General features: G+C 43.5%; 3 protein-coding genes across 7 annotated transcripts in view; 2 read left to right on the forward strand and 1 right to left on the reverse strand.

Annotated features, from left to right (window-relative positions):
• Positions 1-12,266, forward strand: part of slc35f3b (solute carrier family 35 member F3b) — a 47,172-nt gene extending 34,906 nt beyond the window's left edge. For both annotated transcript variants that reach the window (XM_056435058.1, XM_056435060.1), the window contains 6 exons: positions 3,558-3,900; positions 5,865-6,084; positions 8,662-8,787; positions 9,272-9,464; positions 9,595-9,684; positions 9,932-12,266. In XM_056435058.1, the coding sequence (XP_056291033.1) occupies positions 3,558-3,900; positions 5,865-6,084; positions 8,662-8,787; positions 9,272-9,464; positions 9,595-9,684; positions 9,932-10,173 (1,214 nt within the window). In that variant the 3' untranslated portion in view covers positions 10,174-12,266. The remainder of the gene's footprint in view (positions 1-3,557; positions 3,901-5,864; positions 6,085-8,661; positions 8,788-9,271; positions 9,465-9,594; positions 9,685-9,931) is intronic.
• Positions 1-15,454, forward strand: part of LOC130206856 (cilia- and flagella-associated protein 46-like) — a 233,052-nt gene that overhangs the window by 83,486 nt on the left and 134,112 nt on the right. The window lies entirely within an intron of this gene.
• On the reverse strand, positions 11,142-15,446 carry LOC130206850 (5-hydroxytryptamine receptor 1D). 2 transcript variants are annotated; one of them, XM_056435056.1, is made up of 3 exons: positions 15,190-15,446; positions 14,067-14,227; positions 11,142-13,963 (listed from the first exon to the last, which is right to left on the reverse strand). In XM_056435056.1, the coding sequence occupies exons 1-3, from the start codon at positions 15,341-15,343 to the stop codon at positions 12,674-12,676; spliced, it is 1,605 nt and encodes a 534-aa protein (XP_056291031.1). In that variant the 5' UTR covers positions 15,344-15,446; the 3' UTR covers positions 11,142-12,673. The 2 variants fall into 2 exon arrangements, with proteins under 2 accessions (XP_056291031.1, XP_056291032.1); XM_056435057.1 differs by having other exon boundaries at positions 14,067-14,189; positions 15,190-15,277.

Genomic DNA, 15,454 nt, shown 5'->3' on the forward strand with positions numbered 1-15,454 from the left:
TAATTCCATGGTTGTTCATAGGCTGAGCGGTTGGGATGGAAGCATTTGAGGAGGAGAAGACATCCATGCAGCTGTCAAAGTGGATCCAGAGCTGAACCTACAAGGATGCCAAACACTTTCTTCCTGTCTCCAGTGATGTTGCAGATGGCTGCTAGGTTCAGTTCAGCACACTTGGACATAGATGATGTTGAATGAGCAAAGATATTTTCATCATGTGTTGAATTGATCATTTTAGCTGCCTCATCTTAATCTGTTTTTGTGTAAAAAAAGATTTAGATTAATTATTAGGTATTAGAAAATAAATACACTTCATCCAACCAAAGGGTTGCGTGCGACTGCTTTTTACCGCAGTCCTGTCTGACCTTGACGGTTGACATTTGATTACAAACCGATAAGGTTAAGAGCAGTCAGTTATTCATTCAGCAGTTAAAGAAGGAGACTCCTTCTGGGTCTTTTAATCCTGGTAATAATGGCTTCACGTGTCATCAGTCGAGGAGCCTTTCTATCTCACTGAGCCGGTCTACTGACCCAGCTCTCTCCCGCTGATGAATTCAGCAATGCTCCATATTGTTCATCACCGGATTTCAAGGTTGATACAGTGTCATTAGTCACCGTCGGGCTCAGGAAAGTACATTATCATCAAGCCACTGGGTAAAAAAGGAATTTACATTAATATTAATAATAAATAATAAATAATAATGTATGTCACTGTGTTCCATTTAGTACAATACATAACCTGTTATCTTCTGAGTATTATGGTGACAGCTTATTTGAAGTGTGACAGGACCATAACTGTTGTCATGACACTTCACTGAGTGTGTTCACATGTGCCAGAGCTGGAAATGCTTGGCTGGGGCCCAGTGGCAGATTGGCTTGGCCCGTCACTGCATTTGGAAGATTAAACTGTGATGCAGTACGGAGCAGCGGCCAGGGCCACGGGATGTGGGACGGAGGCCCATGCAGGAAGGACAAAAACCGGGCGGCGTAAACAAGACATGACCTTCAGAACGAGACAAAGAGGCTTTGAGCTCAGAATAGAGAAACCTAATTCTCACCCATGTGCCGAAGACTTTGAGAGGCATCCTTGTGCGCCTGGCTCTTTTTTTGGTCCTTGCTGATTCATCATTTATTGCAAGAACACACAATGATCTTGCATCATCTTTCATTGCTGACAAATCTGCCACAGGACTATCAGAGCTGTCAATTGCTTTCCCCCGCCTTGAGGAACAGGAGGCATTGTTCAGGATACCCACATAATGCAGCACAATTTCATCTTAATTGCATCACATTTTCACAGCAGATGAACATGAATAGGAATCTCCAGTTGTGCATTCAGCAGAGAGCCGGGGGAAGCCGGGGCATTTTAATCTGTGACAACCTGGCAAGGTCAGAAGCAGCTCTTCCAGGAAGAATGACTCGTCATACAAGATGTGATAGATGCACACGTGTACAGCTTTTCTGTTAAATATGTCGCAAGTTGCTTAAGTAAGAGGATAAGTATTCTTGAGACTGATCACATTAACATGAAGGCCGTTTCATCAGCATTAGCTATTGATAAACGAACACAGGACAACTAAAATAAGATAAGTTCAGTGCCATACAACGTTCACCTGAAGTGTGACCTTAAATTACATTCGATTCATGACATCCTTTTGAAGTGCGATGTGTATTCCATCCAACAGTGTAGAGGGAAGATGAATCGGCAAAAGGCTCCATGCGTTTAACGATCATAATTTCACAAATTTTTGGAAAAATAGGGGAAACTTCCAAATTATTAATCAATTAAATATTAATCTCAGGAGTTCTTCTCAAAGTGTACAGGGACTGATACAGATAGGTAACAAATAAAACCTGATCAATTAAATACAGAATAAATTGAACAACATAAATAGACATTGTTGTCATGATGCAGAGATATTTGTGTAGACATACATGTGTACTATATGCATAATAAATGAATGGATAGGATTATCGTGTGCATTTCAGCACAAATCAGTGTGAGAGACAAACAGGATGGTGGTCGGAGCTGTGGTCAGGCAGAATAATCAACATCCAGATTATATGGCGAGAAACTAAAATTATTGTATACAGCATTGGCTAGCATGAATTTTTTACTTTAATGAAATTAGATGTTTCCACTGTTTAAGATTAGGTCGATTTCAAGCTTGCACGATTAATGTATTAAGACGCAACAAGATCCGATTATATATATATATATAATTGAAATTGACCAAAACAGAAACTAACTCACTCAGAGATGTCAGAGAATGCCGAGCGGTCAACAGGAGTCCAGAGCACCTTGTCAACCTCAATGTCTAGGAACTCTTCCTGTGACTAAATATTGTTGTTGTTGTATTTGTTGCTATATTTAATGTATTTCATGAGTCTGAAATAAAAGATATAATATATGTTAGCTCAGCAAAACATATTAGCAAAGGTACGTGTTGCGTCCAAACTTTGTTTCTTGAAGTCGTGTGGCCGCAGTGGGGGATGGTTCTCTGTGTCCCTCAGAAATGTAGATACTCGTTCAACAAATAAAGGTACCTGAGAGTCGTCTCTGCACAACGTTTATTACTTCAGGTTGTGTCATCGACATTACAGTTGTATTCTTCTTCTGTGGATGTTAGCTAAAGTCTTAAAGAAGATATGATGAAATATTGTTTCTGCAAAAAGTAATTGAGAGATAAAGGGAGGCTGAGAAAGTGACGATCTGCAGTATGAATGAATAATAAGTCTGTTGTTGTTGTTGTTGTTGTTGTTGTTGCATTTGAGCTTCTTAGCTTTTATGCCTTGGCACAGGATTATACAGTTATAACTGATTTGTTTGGAGCACACAATCAACACAGTATCCATAAGTATGTGCATTGACTCGAGGTTACAACATGACCTTGGTAAGTGAATCAACTTTGATGCACAGTGAGTGAGACAGGAAACAGCACATCAACACTTTGCCTCAACGCACACATAATTGAAGAAATATGGAAGTTATTAAGTTCTGACCGGAGCAATTGCTAAGTTAAGCAGGTCTGTGTATGCCCCCCCCCACACACACACACACACACACACACACACACACACACACACACACACACACACACACACACACACACACTCACACGTCATTGTAACTCACGAGGTGGAAAAGAGGTCGCCTTGGATTGGATATCAGATCTGCCCTCTTTTGTCCTCTATTTGGCTGCAGCCTGTCACACTTGATCACCACATTTTGAACTCAGATGTCTGATTGATTACCTTCAAGTTCAACTAAACTGTGAACGAAGCTTCAGCAGGAATAAGATGGCAAGGCAAAAGTGACCTGAAGTCATTCACACACATAAAAGGGTTTCCTGTAGGCTCCAACAACAGATTTACCTCAAGAGATAAACAAAGAATGACAACACGGTATGTATAATGCTAATGTATGTATAATGCTGAACAATATTTTATGGATTGGTTCCCTCTTCTGAAGAAATATATAAAACTATAATCCTGATAGAACAAACTGGCTCTATCAGTGTGTTCAGCTGTCAATCTCTCATGTGTGTGTTCATGTACAGGAGAGGACCGCATCAGGGAGACGGGGGTGGGCACCACAGACCCTCAGACGGCTGGCGGTACGGCCGGAGTGGAGTCCGGCACCAGCAAACCGAAGCTCCACTGCTGCATCCGGGTAACAACCGTACAGGTGCAGAAGGCCCTGTGGGGGGTCGTCATGGTGATGTGTGTGTGCTCCTCCTGGGCTGGGTCCACCCAGCTGGCCAAGCTGACCTTCAAGCAGTTTGACGCCCCCTTCACCCTCACCTGGTTTGCCACCTCCTGGAACTGCCTCTTCTTCCCCCTTTACTACATCGGCCATCTGTGCAAGAGTCCAGAGAGGCAGACGCCCAGACAGAGATTCCGGTAAGAAGAGTCTCTGCATGCGAGTGAGCAAGTAAAAATAACTCACCTGCCACTTTTTAAACAGATGCATACAAAACAAAATAAATCAACCTATAAATTAGGGCAAAGAAACTGACTTTGTCTAAAACTTGAAGTAAAGGTCTGGTTTTCGCCATTGAAAAAAAACAACTGAACCAGAGATTTTATATGGAGCTCAACATTTAGGTTATGATCGACAGGAATCAAATGCGAAATAACTTAAAATGAACTTCCTGAACAATGTTGAGTTCACTGTTCCATCATTAGGGAGAAAATAACATCTTTAGTTGTGCTGCTGCAGAAAACAGAAATAATATCATTCTAAATGTGTTAGCAGAGCTTTCACACTTGAAACAGTCCATTCATCGTGATCTTTAGAAGAGAAAATAGTTTTATTGCTGCAACCTACTGTGCTACTTTGGCACAAAGAGCTAAAGAGGGTGGAAGTATTTGGAAGGGGGGGGGGGGGGGTTGGCTCTGATGCACCTCTGTGATGTAGCTCTTACTCTTGGAGAGCTTACACAAGGATCTGGGGCTCACACTCCTCGGCCGGAGCTGATATGCTCTGAATATATCAAGCGCTCCGTTTCCCTTGTTGCGTATTCAAATTGCACCTGCTGGTGAATCTCGAAACAATGCGGGAGAAATAGAGACCAAAGTGGAGATTTGTAATAAAATGTACATTTGTAATATCTGTACTGTCTCTTTAAATAAGATGGAGACCAAAGTAAAGGCAAAGACCTGACATAGGTTAGCTGGTGTTTCTCCTCATGGATATGAGTGGAGAGGATTTCCACTGTAAGAGGCCGATGCTCATCATGACTCTTCATACAATATGACCAACATAACTTCTATTGCTGATTTCAATGTGCTCAATACCAAAGAAAACCTAACACAAATGACGTCCAGGCTCTTTAGAAGGTATTCCACCGGAGACAGACAAGCAGAACTGCAGATTCTTTAAAGATAGATTGTTTCAAATGAGCTTCCTTGACACCTTCCTCAGCACGGTTGTAGAGCTGTGAGACTTTCTGAAAAATCAATGCAGATTACAAGTACAGCAGAAACAAACCACAAACTGAAGGTGGTTTATCCTCACGTATCCAGTGTCTGTAATGAAGTGTGATCGACTCTAATGTGATTGTCACTGAATCAGTGTGTTGATAAAGGGAGTGTGACTCATAACAGTGCTGCTCCTCGGTACCCAGCAAAGACTCTTACAAATAAATGTGCTACCTGTCACTCCTCAGCTATGAATTGCTGCTTCATCACTTTCCGGGGCCAGCAGTTTTTAGAGTAAACGCCAACGGTGAAACTCAGTGAAAATTCCAAAATCTTCAAAATGCATTAATGTTACCTTTAAGAAGGGGCATGTCGTTTTTAAACTGAGTCGGAACATTTCAAAACAACAGTCGACAGGACCACTTTCAATTATTTTGATACCGATACATGTTAGACACTCTTAGGAATCCAGTCCAGACTTCAACTGGAATTTAGAGACGTTATCCACTAAAAATGTTGCTTTCAAAAGTACGTCTGGTTAGACTGAGCATATGCAACATTTGCATAAGTATATAAGACATTAACATATTGCATACTCCAACTGGCAAAGACAAATCATAATACTGAAAATACCTGAGGAGGAAATAAATAGTTTTATTTCATTCATGGAAAGAACTTCTTATAGCCTTGTGGCATATTCAACTGTGTTCGTACATATACTGTATATATATATATATATATATATATATATATATATCTGTCCCATGTTCAATATTTAGATATTAAATTGGGGATTAGTTCCCATGCTCACCACTGATTAGAGTCTCCGGTATCATTTGTTCAGACAGAGCTGTTCTGTGTTCATAAATATTAATTAACTCTTAAATTAGTTGTACCCCATTTTTCTATATTGTGACACTGCTCTGCATCATGTCTCTGTGCAGGGAGTGCAGTAGGTTTTTCGGGGACGACGGGCTCACACCCAAGGTGTTTTTCACAAAGATAGCTCCTTTTGGCCTGCTGTGGATCCTCACCAACTACCTGTACCTGCAGGCCCTCAGGAAGATCAACACAACAGACGTGTCGGCGCTCTTCTGTTGCAACAAGGCCTTCGTCTTCCTGCTATCCTGGATTGTACTTAGAGACCGCTTCATGGGGGTCAGGGTGAGTACATCTGCCTGTGCGTATGAGAAACAGCTTTTCACTTTCTGAGAGAAAATGTCCCCAAAAGGAAAGTGGATAGTAAAACAAGGCTTTACCCTCCAGACTACTCACTCCCCGTGGGCATATAACACAATAATGTACACACATCCCATGAAATAACATTGTTCTACACTTATGTCCACACTTTGACCTCTGATTGTATAAGGCTACTAATTATCAATGTAGCTTTTGGATCTTAAAAACTACCACATGGAATGAGATTATCTTTTCATTGGGTGTTTGGCCAATTTTAAGCAACGGCTTGCTGTGCGTTGGCTTGCTCAAGATAACCTTCACTTGCCTTTGGGCTTCTTACTGTGTCTCCCTTTGCTTTTGGTTGAGAGAAAGAAGTCCACCTTTTCCACGTATAGTCAAGTGTTCTATTTTGCTCTGCAGTCCACAAAAATGAAATATAAATTAAAATATTAGTGTTGCTGTGACTAATTTGCCACTGAATGTGAGATCTGCTGACACAAGCAAGGTCGAGTAGAGAGCACGTTACCTAAGTTGTGGCATAACTTCCCTCCAGTGATCACTGTGTCATTCAAATGTCCCTCCTGCTGTGTGTCTGTTTGTCACTGATTTCATCCAGATGAAGAGCGAGGAGGGGAGTGAGGCTTTAGCTTTACAAATCGAGGTAGCTCCCGCTCTCCTCCCACTGCACTCCTCAAATGCTTTCATATCTGCAGCCGTCCTGAATTCTGCAGAATGGCTTTCCCCCGGTTTTCTTACATACACCCATCTCTCCCTAATGCATGCATCAACTCCCCACCCCCATTATCTGCGATGAAAGGCCTCAGTAAGAAACAAATACTGTAATAATCCTGCTTCTGTGTCTTTCACACCCCCAGCTTCTTTCTCTCTCTCTCTCTCTCTCTTGGTTGGTGGCGGGGATTGCAGTGTTTGGATGTCTGCAGCAATGCAGTGGATCTTGGACGAGTTTGTCATGAAAGTAAAAGGAGGGGAGAGAGAAAGCCGAGGGAGGCTAAATCATCCTTGTTAAACATGATGATCGGGGTTGTTTCAAGGATTTGTGTTCATAATAAGAAGGCTCGGTTTGGTTGCAAAGTCTGTGAAGACAGGTTAGACGGTCCTGCAATTAAACAAAGAGCCCTCTTGGCTGGAGTGCGACGTGCGTTTGGATTCATTAGTTGTAAAAGGGGAGCGGAAAACACATCACATAAGATACTCAATGTGCAGCTGCCGTGACCTCCTCTGACCCTCACATTGTGCTCGAGCAAATAAAGAAAATAAATCAGCTGCACAACAGGGTCACTGACCTTGTTAGCAAACAGTCCGTCACAAGAAATACATGGCGGAAGGCAAAGCTGTGACTGACAGACGGCCTGCAGTGTAGAAACGGTCATTTTGCCAAAGAGCGCTTTGGCCATGCAAAAGCACACGACTCATTCATCTTCCTGACAGCTCTTTAATGCAGAGCTAATCCACTCAGCTGGACTGCAGCAAGTGCCTTTCGCTATTCGTCAGTCGGACACTTATGCACCCAAAGATTCAGACATAAGAAATTCTCAAAAGTGAATGAAAAACATAGTCAAGGCTTATTGAGAGCGGGATGAAGCAGACGGTTTGGTGGCATTTTTAAGCTGTGATTGCAGGGAGTGGGTGTGAAGAGTAGTGGATGGGGGGGGGGGGGGCTATTCGGTTTGTAAACTTGATGGCAATGTAACAAAAATCAATGAATCAATGTCAGACAATCAAGCCAACATTGTAGAAGCCGCCGGTGCAATGTTGGAAGAACTTGTTATGAATCTAAGAAAAGGTTTTATCTAAGTGTGTGTACACTGTACAGTGGTGGAAGATGTACTTAGATCCTTTACTTAAGTACAAATACTCTAATACAAGTACACATTATGCATTTATAATCATGCTTAAGTGATACAAAAGTATTAAAACAAAAAGTACTGATTGCTCAGAATATCTGCCTCTGTGACAGATATAGTATTATTACATTATTAAATCAGTTATTACCTTGGATACATCTGATATTTATAATAGTCTTTTTTTAAGGGGCCATAACACACACAACATAACACACATGGGAACCAACCATTACATCTTTTACAATGTAATGTATTTTTTTAGTTTGTAATTTTCTTTCTGTAAAATCTTTTTGTGAAAAGTACAGAATTTCTCTCCATGAAGTGCAGTTGAAGTATAAAGTCGTATTAATATGGAGATACTCAAGTAAGGTATAACTACTTCATGATTGAATGTAATGTTTGTAATATTCCACCACTACGTTTGTGGAGGCGTCTGGATGGATGTGAGAATACCTAAATATCAAATGAGCAGTCTGCCGACGATAAAATAAAACCCACATGTGAATTATATCATTAAGCCTCGTCCCGTGAAGCTTCTGTGGAGACAAACAATGTGCCATGTGTGCCTGCTGTGTCCCTGCACAGCAGTAAAGGTTCACACGACTTTATCGCCACACTGCGAGCAGCGTGCCGTCCATCCGTCATTCGCTGACGTTCCTCTCTCTCTCTCTCTCTCTCTCTCTCTCTCTCTCTCCAGATAGTAGCTGCTATCTTGGCCATAGCAGGGATTGTAATGATGACCTATGCTGATGGGTTCCACAGCCACTCAGTCATCGGTATTACTTTGGTGGTGGCCTCTGCTTCGATGTCAGCCCTCTTCAAGGTATTCCTTTGCATGAGAACAGAAGTAAAGAACATTACTCAGCCTGTGTCCTCTACACCTCCCGTGCAGTGACACCTTCTTCTGCAGTGAAACAATGACTATAAAAGAGAACCGCTTAACATATGTAGCCTACGAATCGTCTTTTCTGATGTAAGAATTGCCAGATTAGTTCCTTTCCACTTATGTAACCAAGTGGAAGAAGAGAGGAAGAGATTATGAAATGTAAAACTGAGCTGACAGAAGCATGTGATGAGCGTTCGGTTGCTGGCCTCGGGCTGCCGTGTCCTGATGAAGGAGGTCACGGGACACGTCGCTATATTTTGAGGGAGCTGTGGTTTCCTCTGGCCTGCTGTCTGTGCTGCCTCATGTGATAAACAGACAGCAGCCCTGTGCCAGAGACACGGCAAGGACTTGGCAGCTGCACCCCTCTGCAACACCCCTCTGACTTTGTGCTTTCATTACTCTCCTCCCTATTTGTCCTCAGGTGCTCTTCAAGATGGTCCTGGGCAGTGCCAAATTCGGAGAGGCTGCACTCTTTCTGAGCATTGTTGGAAGCGCCAACTTTGTTTTCATCAGCTTTGTGCCGCTCATCCTGTATTTTACACATGTGGAGTACATCGGCTCACTGGCAGACATCCCCTGGGCCTACCTCTGTGGGGTCGCAGGCCTGCTGTTTGGTACGGAAAGATGACATATGAAGAAATGTTGTGCTTGAATCTGATACCGCATCGATCATGCAACTAATGAATATAATTAGTTTCACACCCTCATTGTGTAGCCTGCTGCTCTGGTTGTTTCTTCCCACAGCTTTCAACGTCTTGGTGAACTTCGGCATTGCCATAACATACCCGACATTAATCTCCCTCGGCATCGTCTTAAGTGTTCCTGTAAATGCCAGTAAGTCTCTTGCCTCTCCTCCCAGACATTAAATACGGCAACATTAAAAATGTTATGGCATTGAAATCACCCAAAAAGTAATATTATGATGAATAGAATATAAATAAAAAATTCTCATTGCATAATTTTCTGTGAAAAACCTAAATTAACTTATCATTCCTTTCACTTTCTATAATTGTTTGTATTAATCATGTTAATTCCTGTGGTACAATACTTACACATTCCTTCCTTCATCTCTATTCGACAGTGGTAGACCTCTACACGTGTGAGATTAACTTCAACACAGTGCGCCTCATTGCTGTGTTCATCATTTGCCTGGGCTTCCTCATGCTGCTGCTACCTGAGGACTGGGACCAGTGCATCATCCAGCTCAGCACGAAGCTACGCAAGCGGGACGAGCCAGCTGAGGGCAGCGCAGAGGCCGGCGCCACCACAGGGCTCAACTGGAGAGGGCGAGCCAGGACCTCCATGTCAACGTTTGCACATTGACTCCATGACACGTTACCATGCAAACACGCACCGAACACACAGACAGTCGACGGGAGGAAGACACATTAACACCTCGGAAGGCCCAGGCGGGGGCATTTGACCCGTCTGGTGACCTGCACTCTCCCTGACTGGAAAAAGTTTCTCAGACTGACCTCTGATCAGTAACATTTCGGTCAAAGGGGGAGATGCAGGAGACCCCGACTGTGTATCATTAGTTCTGTGTCCATTCCACACAGAAGTTATGAGAGTTGGTGCATGGACATGGACAATAATAATTGTTGCCCTTCTTTCCCAAAAGATCATCAGGTATGATAAAGATTGGGTCATGTATTCATTTTGCTCTTCATCATTCCATGGACTCACGACATCCTTGCGCCTGGGAAGACTTGCCAACTTGCCTGATATCTTTCAGTTCAGAGAAAAAAGAAAAGAAACTTAGTGGAGGCCGGCCTAACTCCATGCGGACTCGCTGTCATTCACACGTTCACATTTACAGGACACACCTTTACGATCCAAAGAAGAATGGCTAAAATGCTAAATGCCTGAAAACAAAAAAGGGAGGCTGTCCATCAGGTGTAAACTTAATGACAAACACCTGCCTTTCGTGCACTGTACACAGCTGTGCATCACGCCGTGACGTCCCGGAGCTCGTCGGGTGTGAATGGACTTGTCTGAACACCTGAGCATCAATCTGAGACGAAGAAGCTTTTGCAACTCCTCTCGGTCTGTCCGTCCTGAGAGGTCAGATCCTTTTTGGCCACACTGATTGGCCTCCTGCAGTTACGTGCTTTCCTCGGGCTAAACTCCCACCGTCGATGCTGACAGCCATTGCTCCGGCTCACGGTTAAGTCACGAGAGATCTCAAACCAGAAGCTCTATTGCAGAAGTCCTCAATGCATGAGATGGTTGATTTTAGTTTGTCAAAAAGTGAGAGCGCTTTCAGTCCATCCATAAAACCACACATTCACTGTCAGACACCGGCAGAAAACAGTTTATTAACCAAGCGATATAGGCAATACATGTATGAACAGGAAAAGTATTGTCATTCATATATAATATAAAATGTGTTTTGAATTGTCCGTAAGCTTTTAAAACTATTAACTGGCCCATTAATGTGACGGGTATACAAATCTTTGGATGGACTAAACACACTAACAGCTTATTATGACATGAAAACTTAGAACTACCCCTTTAATAACTTTGAACATCCACCATAGCCATCACTGAGCCTCCCTTTGCATTGTTATCACGAAACTTTCTGGACATACAGTAAATGCACACAAACTAATCTGCAGCAATTATCACTTATATATATTTTTTGCCCGATGAACAAAAAGAAGTAGAAGAGAAACAGTGACGTCTCCCTGTGGCTTGAGAAGAGGTGTGCTAACACATGAGACTAACTCCCATTTGTCCACCTCTGCTCTTTATCATAAACTGTCTTAATGTATCGGTTTCCATCAATCGCATTTCTGAGGCAAGATAACAACCAAGAGGAACCCGAGATGGACGAAGGCCGGCGCATGGCAAAGCTACTCGTGGTAACTCCGCCTTGTTGTGAATGTATGAACATCACTCGACCACACATGCTCGTGCCATCAGTTTTTTACACACCAGACTGCTGCAGAGACACTCTTTAATACGATCCTTCTTGTACTCATCTGAGTTGTTTTGGAACAAACTCTTAACTCATCTTACAGAACTTTTTTATATGTGTTTGCGTTTGGTTGCTGACCTCGAGAGGACAGCGAGAGACATCTGCAGGACGTGCATGCCCATACTGTGTGAGTGGATACAGCTGGAGTCCACTTCACTGCCTTTTCTTTCTTTTGCAATAGAAAACATTAGCACTGTTTCCCATTGTCATGATCTATGACAATACATTATAATATTGTATTCCTCTGGAATTATTGTAAGACATAAATGTAAACCTTTGTAAGGAATGATGATTTTTACACTGAGATGCAACATATGATTATCACATTTGAGGAGAAACTATTTAGAGAGAATAAATGATGAGTTTATTAGATCAACTGTTGGGTGTCTTCAAGTGTAATCACATGTGCTATATAAAATATTTCTTTTCAATACACTTCCCTGTCCAGGTTTGTGTGTTTCAGTGAGAGCACTGTAAATGGCTACAGGAAACATGAGTTGAAACAAATGCAGTGATCTCTGCTAGAAATGAAACAATCATTTGATTCATCAACATGAAATTAATCTGCAAATCATTTAGATAATCTTTTAATATATTTAATATTTTACTTTAATACCAAATTAGTTGATTGACATAACTATAATAGGCAACTATTTTCACAATTGATTAATCATTTGAGGCATTAAGTGAAAATGCCCCCAAACATCAAGATTATAGGTTCTCAAATGTGAATATTTTCAGAACCAATCAATAAACTGAGAAAATAACCAACAATTAATCAATAATAAAAATAATTGTTAGCCCTATAAAAGTGTTGCTGCCCCGGCATCTGCAGGTATTAAACTAACACACATCATGCTCTACTCGAACTGTTATCTGTCCGTAGAAGAAAGTGGCCTGGCGCTCCTGGGTCAGAGCAGAGAAAGGTAATCTGCTGCCCCCTTGTGGCTGCGAGGGGACCTGCAGGCAGTCCAGCCTTCCTTCACCTCTGGCGTCTTGCCACACCGAGAAGGACGGGGAGGTTGAGTGATGTTTGAAGCCAGTGCTCACGGTAAAAATGGAGGAGGAATACTTGGCGTCATCACAGGTTGAACTCTCGGAGCTGGAGGGTTGACCCAGATGGGTGGTGGTCAGAGTGCAGGGGCCACTGCTCCTGCCGTCTTCTCCCCCTGCTCTGACCACCCTTTCCCTGCCCACCACGCTCCCCAGACGCGCTCTTATTTTCTGCTTCAGACACTGAAGAGCGCCCTGGAAGCGTTTGCTCAGCAGGGCGTACAGCAGCGGGTTGATGTCAGAGTTCAGCAACACCAGCCAGTACGAAAAGGTCACAGCAGAGGGGGGGACGAGGCTGGACTGGCCCGAGATTGCAGTTTCTGTGGCCTGAACTAGGGCCACGCCAATATACGGTGTCCAGCAGAGGAAGAAGGCTAAGATGACCAGAAAGAGACGCATCAGTCCATGATGGTTATGGTGCTGATGGGAGTTCTGCAGCGGGGGGTGGGAGGCGCTCTGAGCCAGGAAGGAGAGCAGACGTCTGGCCGAAGGGCTATTCTGCTCTGCTGTCGACTCAGGGAGAGAAGGGCTGATATAATCCCCCTCCTCTCTGCTGACCTCGGACACAAACTGTCCACTCACATGATAAATCAGTGTTGCCGGGCTGCTGCTGTGGAGGCTCCCACAGGGCCAGCGAGGGGAATCCCCGGGAGCGGAGGCAGAGCTTGGATTCCTGCTGCGCTGGACAGAGTCCTCCAAAGTGTGAATCCTCCTGGCATGGCTGCGAGCCACCGTGACAATGTTCACATAGCAGAAGAGGATGACCGCCGCCGGGATGAGGTAAGACAGGGCAGCCATGAAAGCCGTGTAGCTGGGACTGCTGGACCAGTTGACCGCACAGCTGAACATGGGAACCACGTAGCTGACGGAGCTCCAGCCCAGCAGCGGAGGACAACTGGTCACCAGAGCTTGCAGCCAGATCCACAGGACCACGGCACAGGTCCTCCACAGGGTGCAGCGGGAGTTGTAGAGCAGGCAGTCCATGATGGAGTGGTAGCGGTCGAGGGCAATGGCTGCTAACGTCAGCACAGAGGCTGTGCAGTACACGGAGGAGGTGTAACCCACGTACAAGCAGAGGTCCTGTTAGGCAGAGACAGAATCTCATCACACGCACCGGACCAAAGGGAAACAGGCGTGATGATGATGACAAAGCATTTGATACGACTGGACTGAAGAGACTTACAGTACAATCCACCCAGCCACGGTTTACGATGGACAAAGCAACAAAAGGCATCACTCCGACGCCCACCAGGAGGTCGCTGACGGCCAGGTTCATGATCAGCACCGACGTCACCGAGTGGAAAGTCTTGGTTGCAGCCACAATAACAATAACAAGGATATTACCTACACAGAAATACAGCACAGTTTACACACGGTGGTAAACCTGTGATTGAATAACTGAATCAGAGCAGTGTGGACAGTCTGAATCTGATCTCTGCTCTAAATAGCAAATAGATAAGCATAACAAATAAGCTATGTTGATATTGTACAATGCAGCACTGCAGAACGCAGCGGCAACGACCGAGTTCATTCTGAAAGTCGTGCATACACTTAAGAAATATAACTAGAGGGTCCTCTTTTTCATGCAGATAATTATGGAGTAATTAATTAATCTGTTCAGGCATTGGAATCTGATATTGAAAATTAAGATTAGAAAAATGGAATGGTTAGCCGTCAGTTTGGCACTTTAAAATGTCAATAAAGTCAATAATTAAAAGCCAAGAGCTTCTGACTTAATTTACTCATCAAGCCTGCAGTCATAGATGTCCTTCAAATAAACCATGAACCGGTAGTTTCAAATGTCAAATAAGCTTTTGATTTTAACAGTTAATTTTGTCTGAGAAGCTCTGCACTTCTTTTCTCAGTATTGTTAATGAACTGAAGAACTAAAAAAAGATATATTCAATGTCGTGCTGGGGCGAGGATGACCACCAGCCAAGAGATATTTCATAATCGGGCACCAACAAATCGAATTAATGGATCAAGAATTATATTAATAGCATAAGTAAATGGTGTATAAAGCACTAATGAAGCCATTAGTTACAATTTTTTTTTTTAAAAAGAGCCATAAAACCGCCAAAATGTCAAATAGGGCATTTTAACCAACACAAGATATTAAGAATCTTCTATTAGTGCAGACCGAATAATTTGCTCACTACATTATGCGATGTTGAGCTGATGGAACAAAGAAACACAATGCAGAATATCTTTGTCTGTAACTGTCGGCCTGTGGTCAGTTTATCTTTGGAGACTTAAAGCGGGACATTTTGTTCAAATAAAGAAGAAGTGACGGTTCCAGCCTCTACCTGCCACCGCGCACACACACATCAGCACCATGAGGATCTCCAGGACCAGCCGGGTCTGCCTGGACACACCGACCCCCGCGCCCTCCGTCCAGCTCGCGTTGACCGCTGCTGCCGCCCGCAGGGACACCGACCAGGAGCCGTCCAGGTCGTCCATGTCCCAGCCGAACACCACGGCGATCCTCACATGACGAGCGGGACTTGACGGAAAAACAAACGCGTGATCAAATGTTCTCCATCTGCTCCCCGCTGGTCGGCCCGTCTCCAG

The sequence above is a fragment of the Pseudoliparis swirei genome, chromosome 17, assembly GCF_029220125.1.
Source record: "Pseudoliparis swirei isolate HS2019 ecotype Mariana Trench chromosome 17, NWPU_hadal_v1, whole genome shotgun sequence".
NCBI classification, from domain to species: domain Eukaryota; kingdom Metazoa; phylum Chordata; class Actinopteri; order Perciformes; family Liparidae; genus Pseudoliparis; species Pseudoliparis swirei.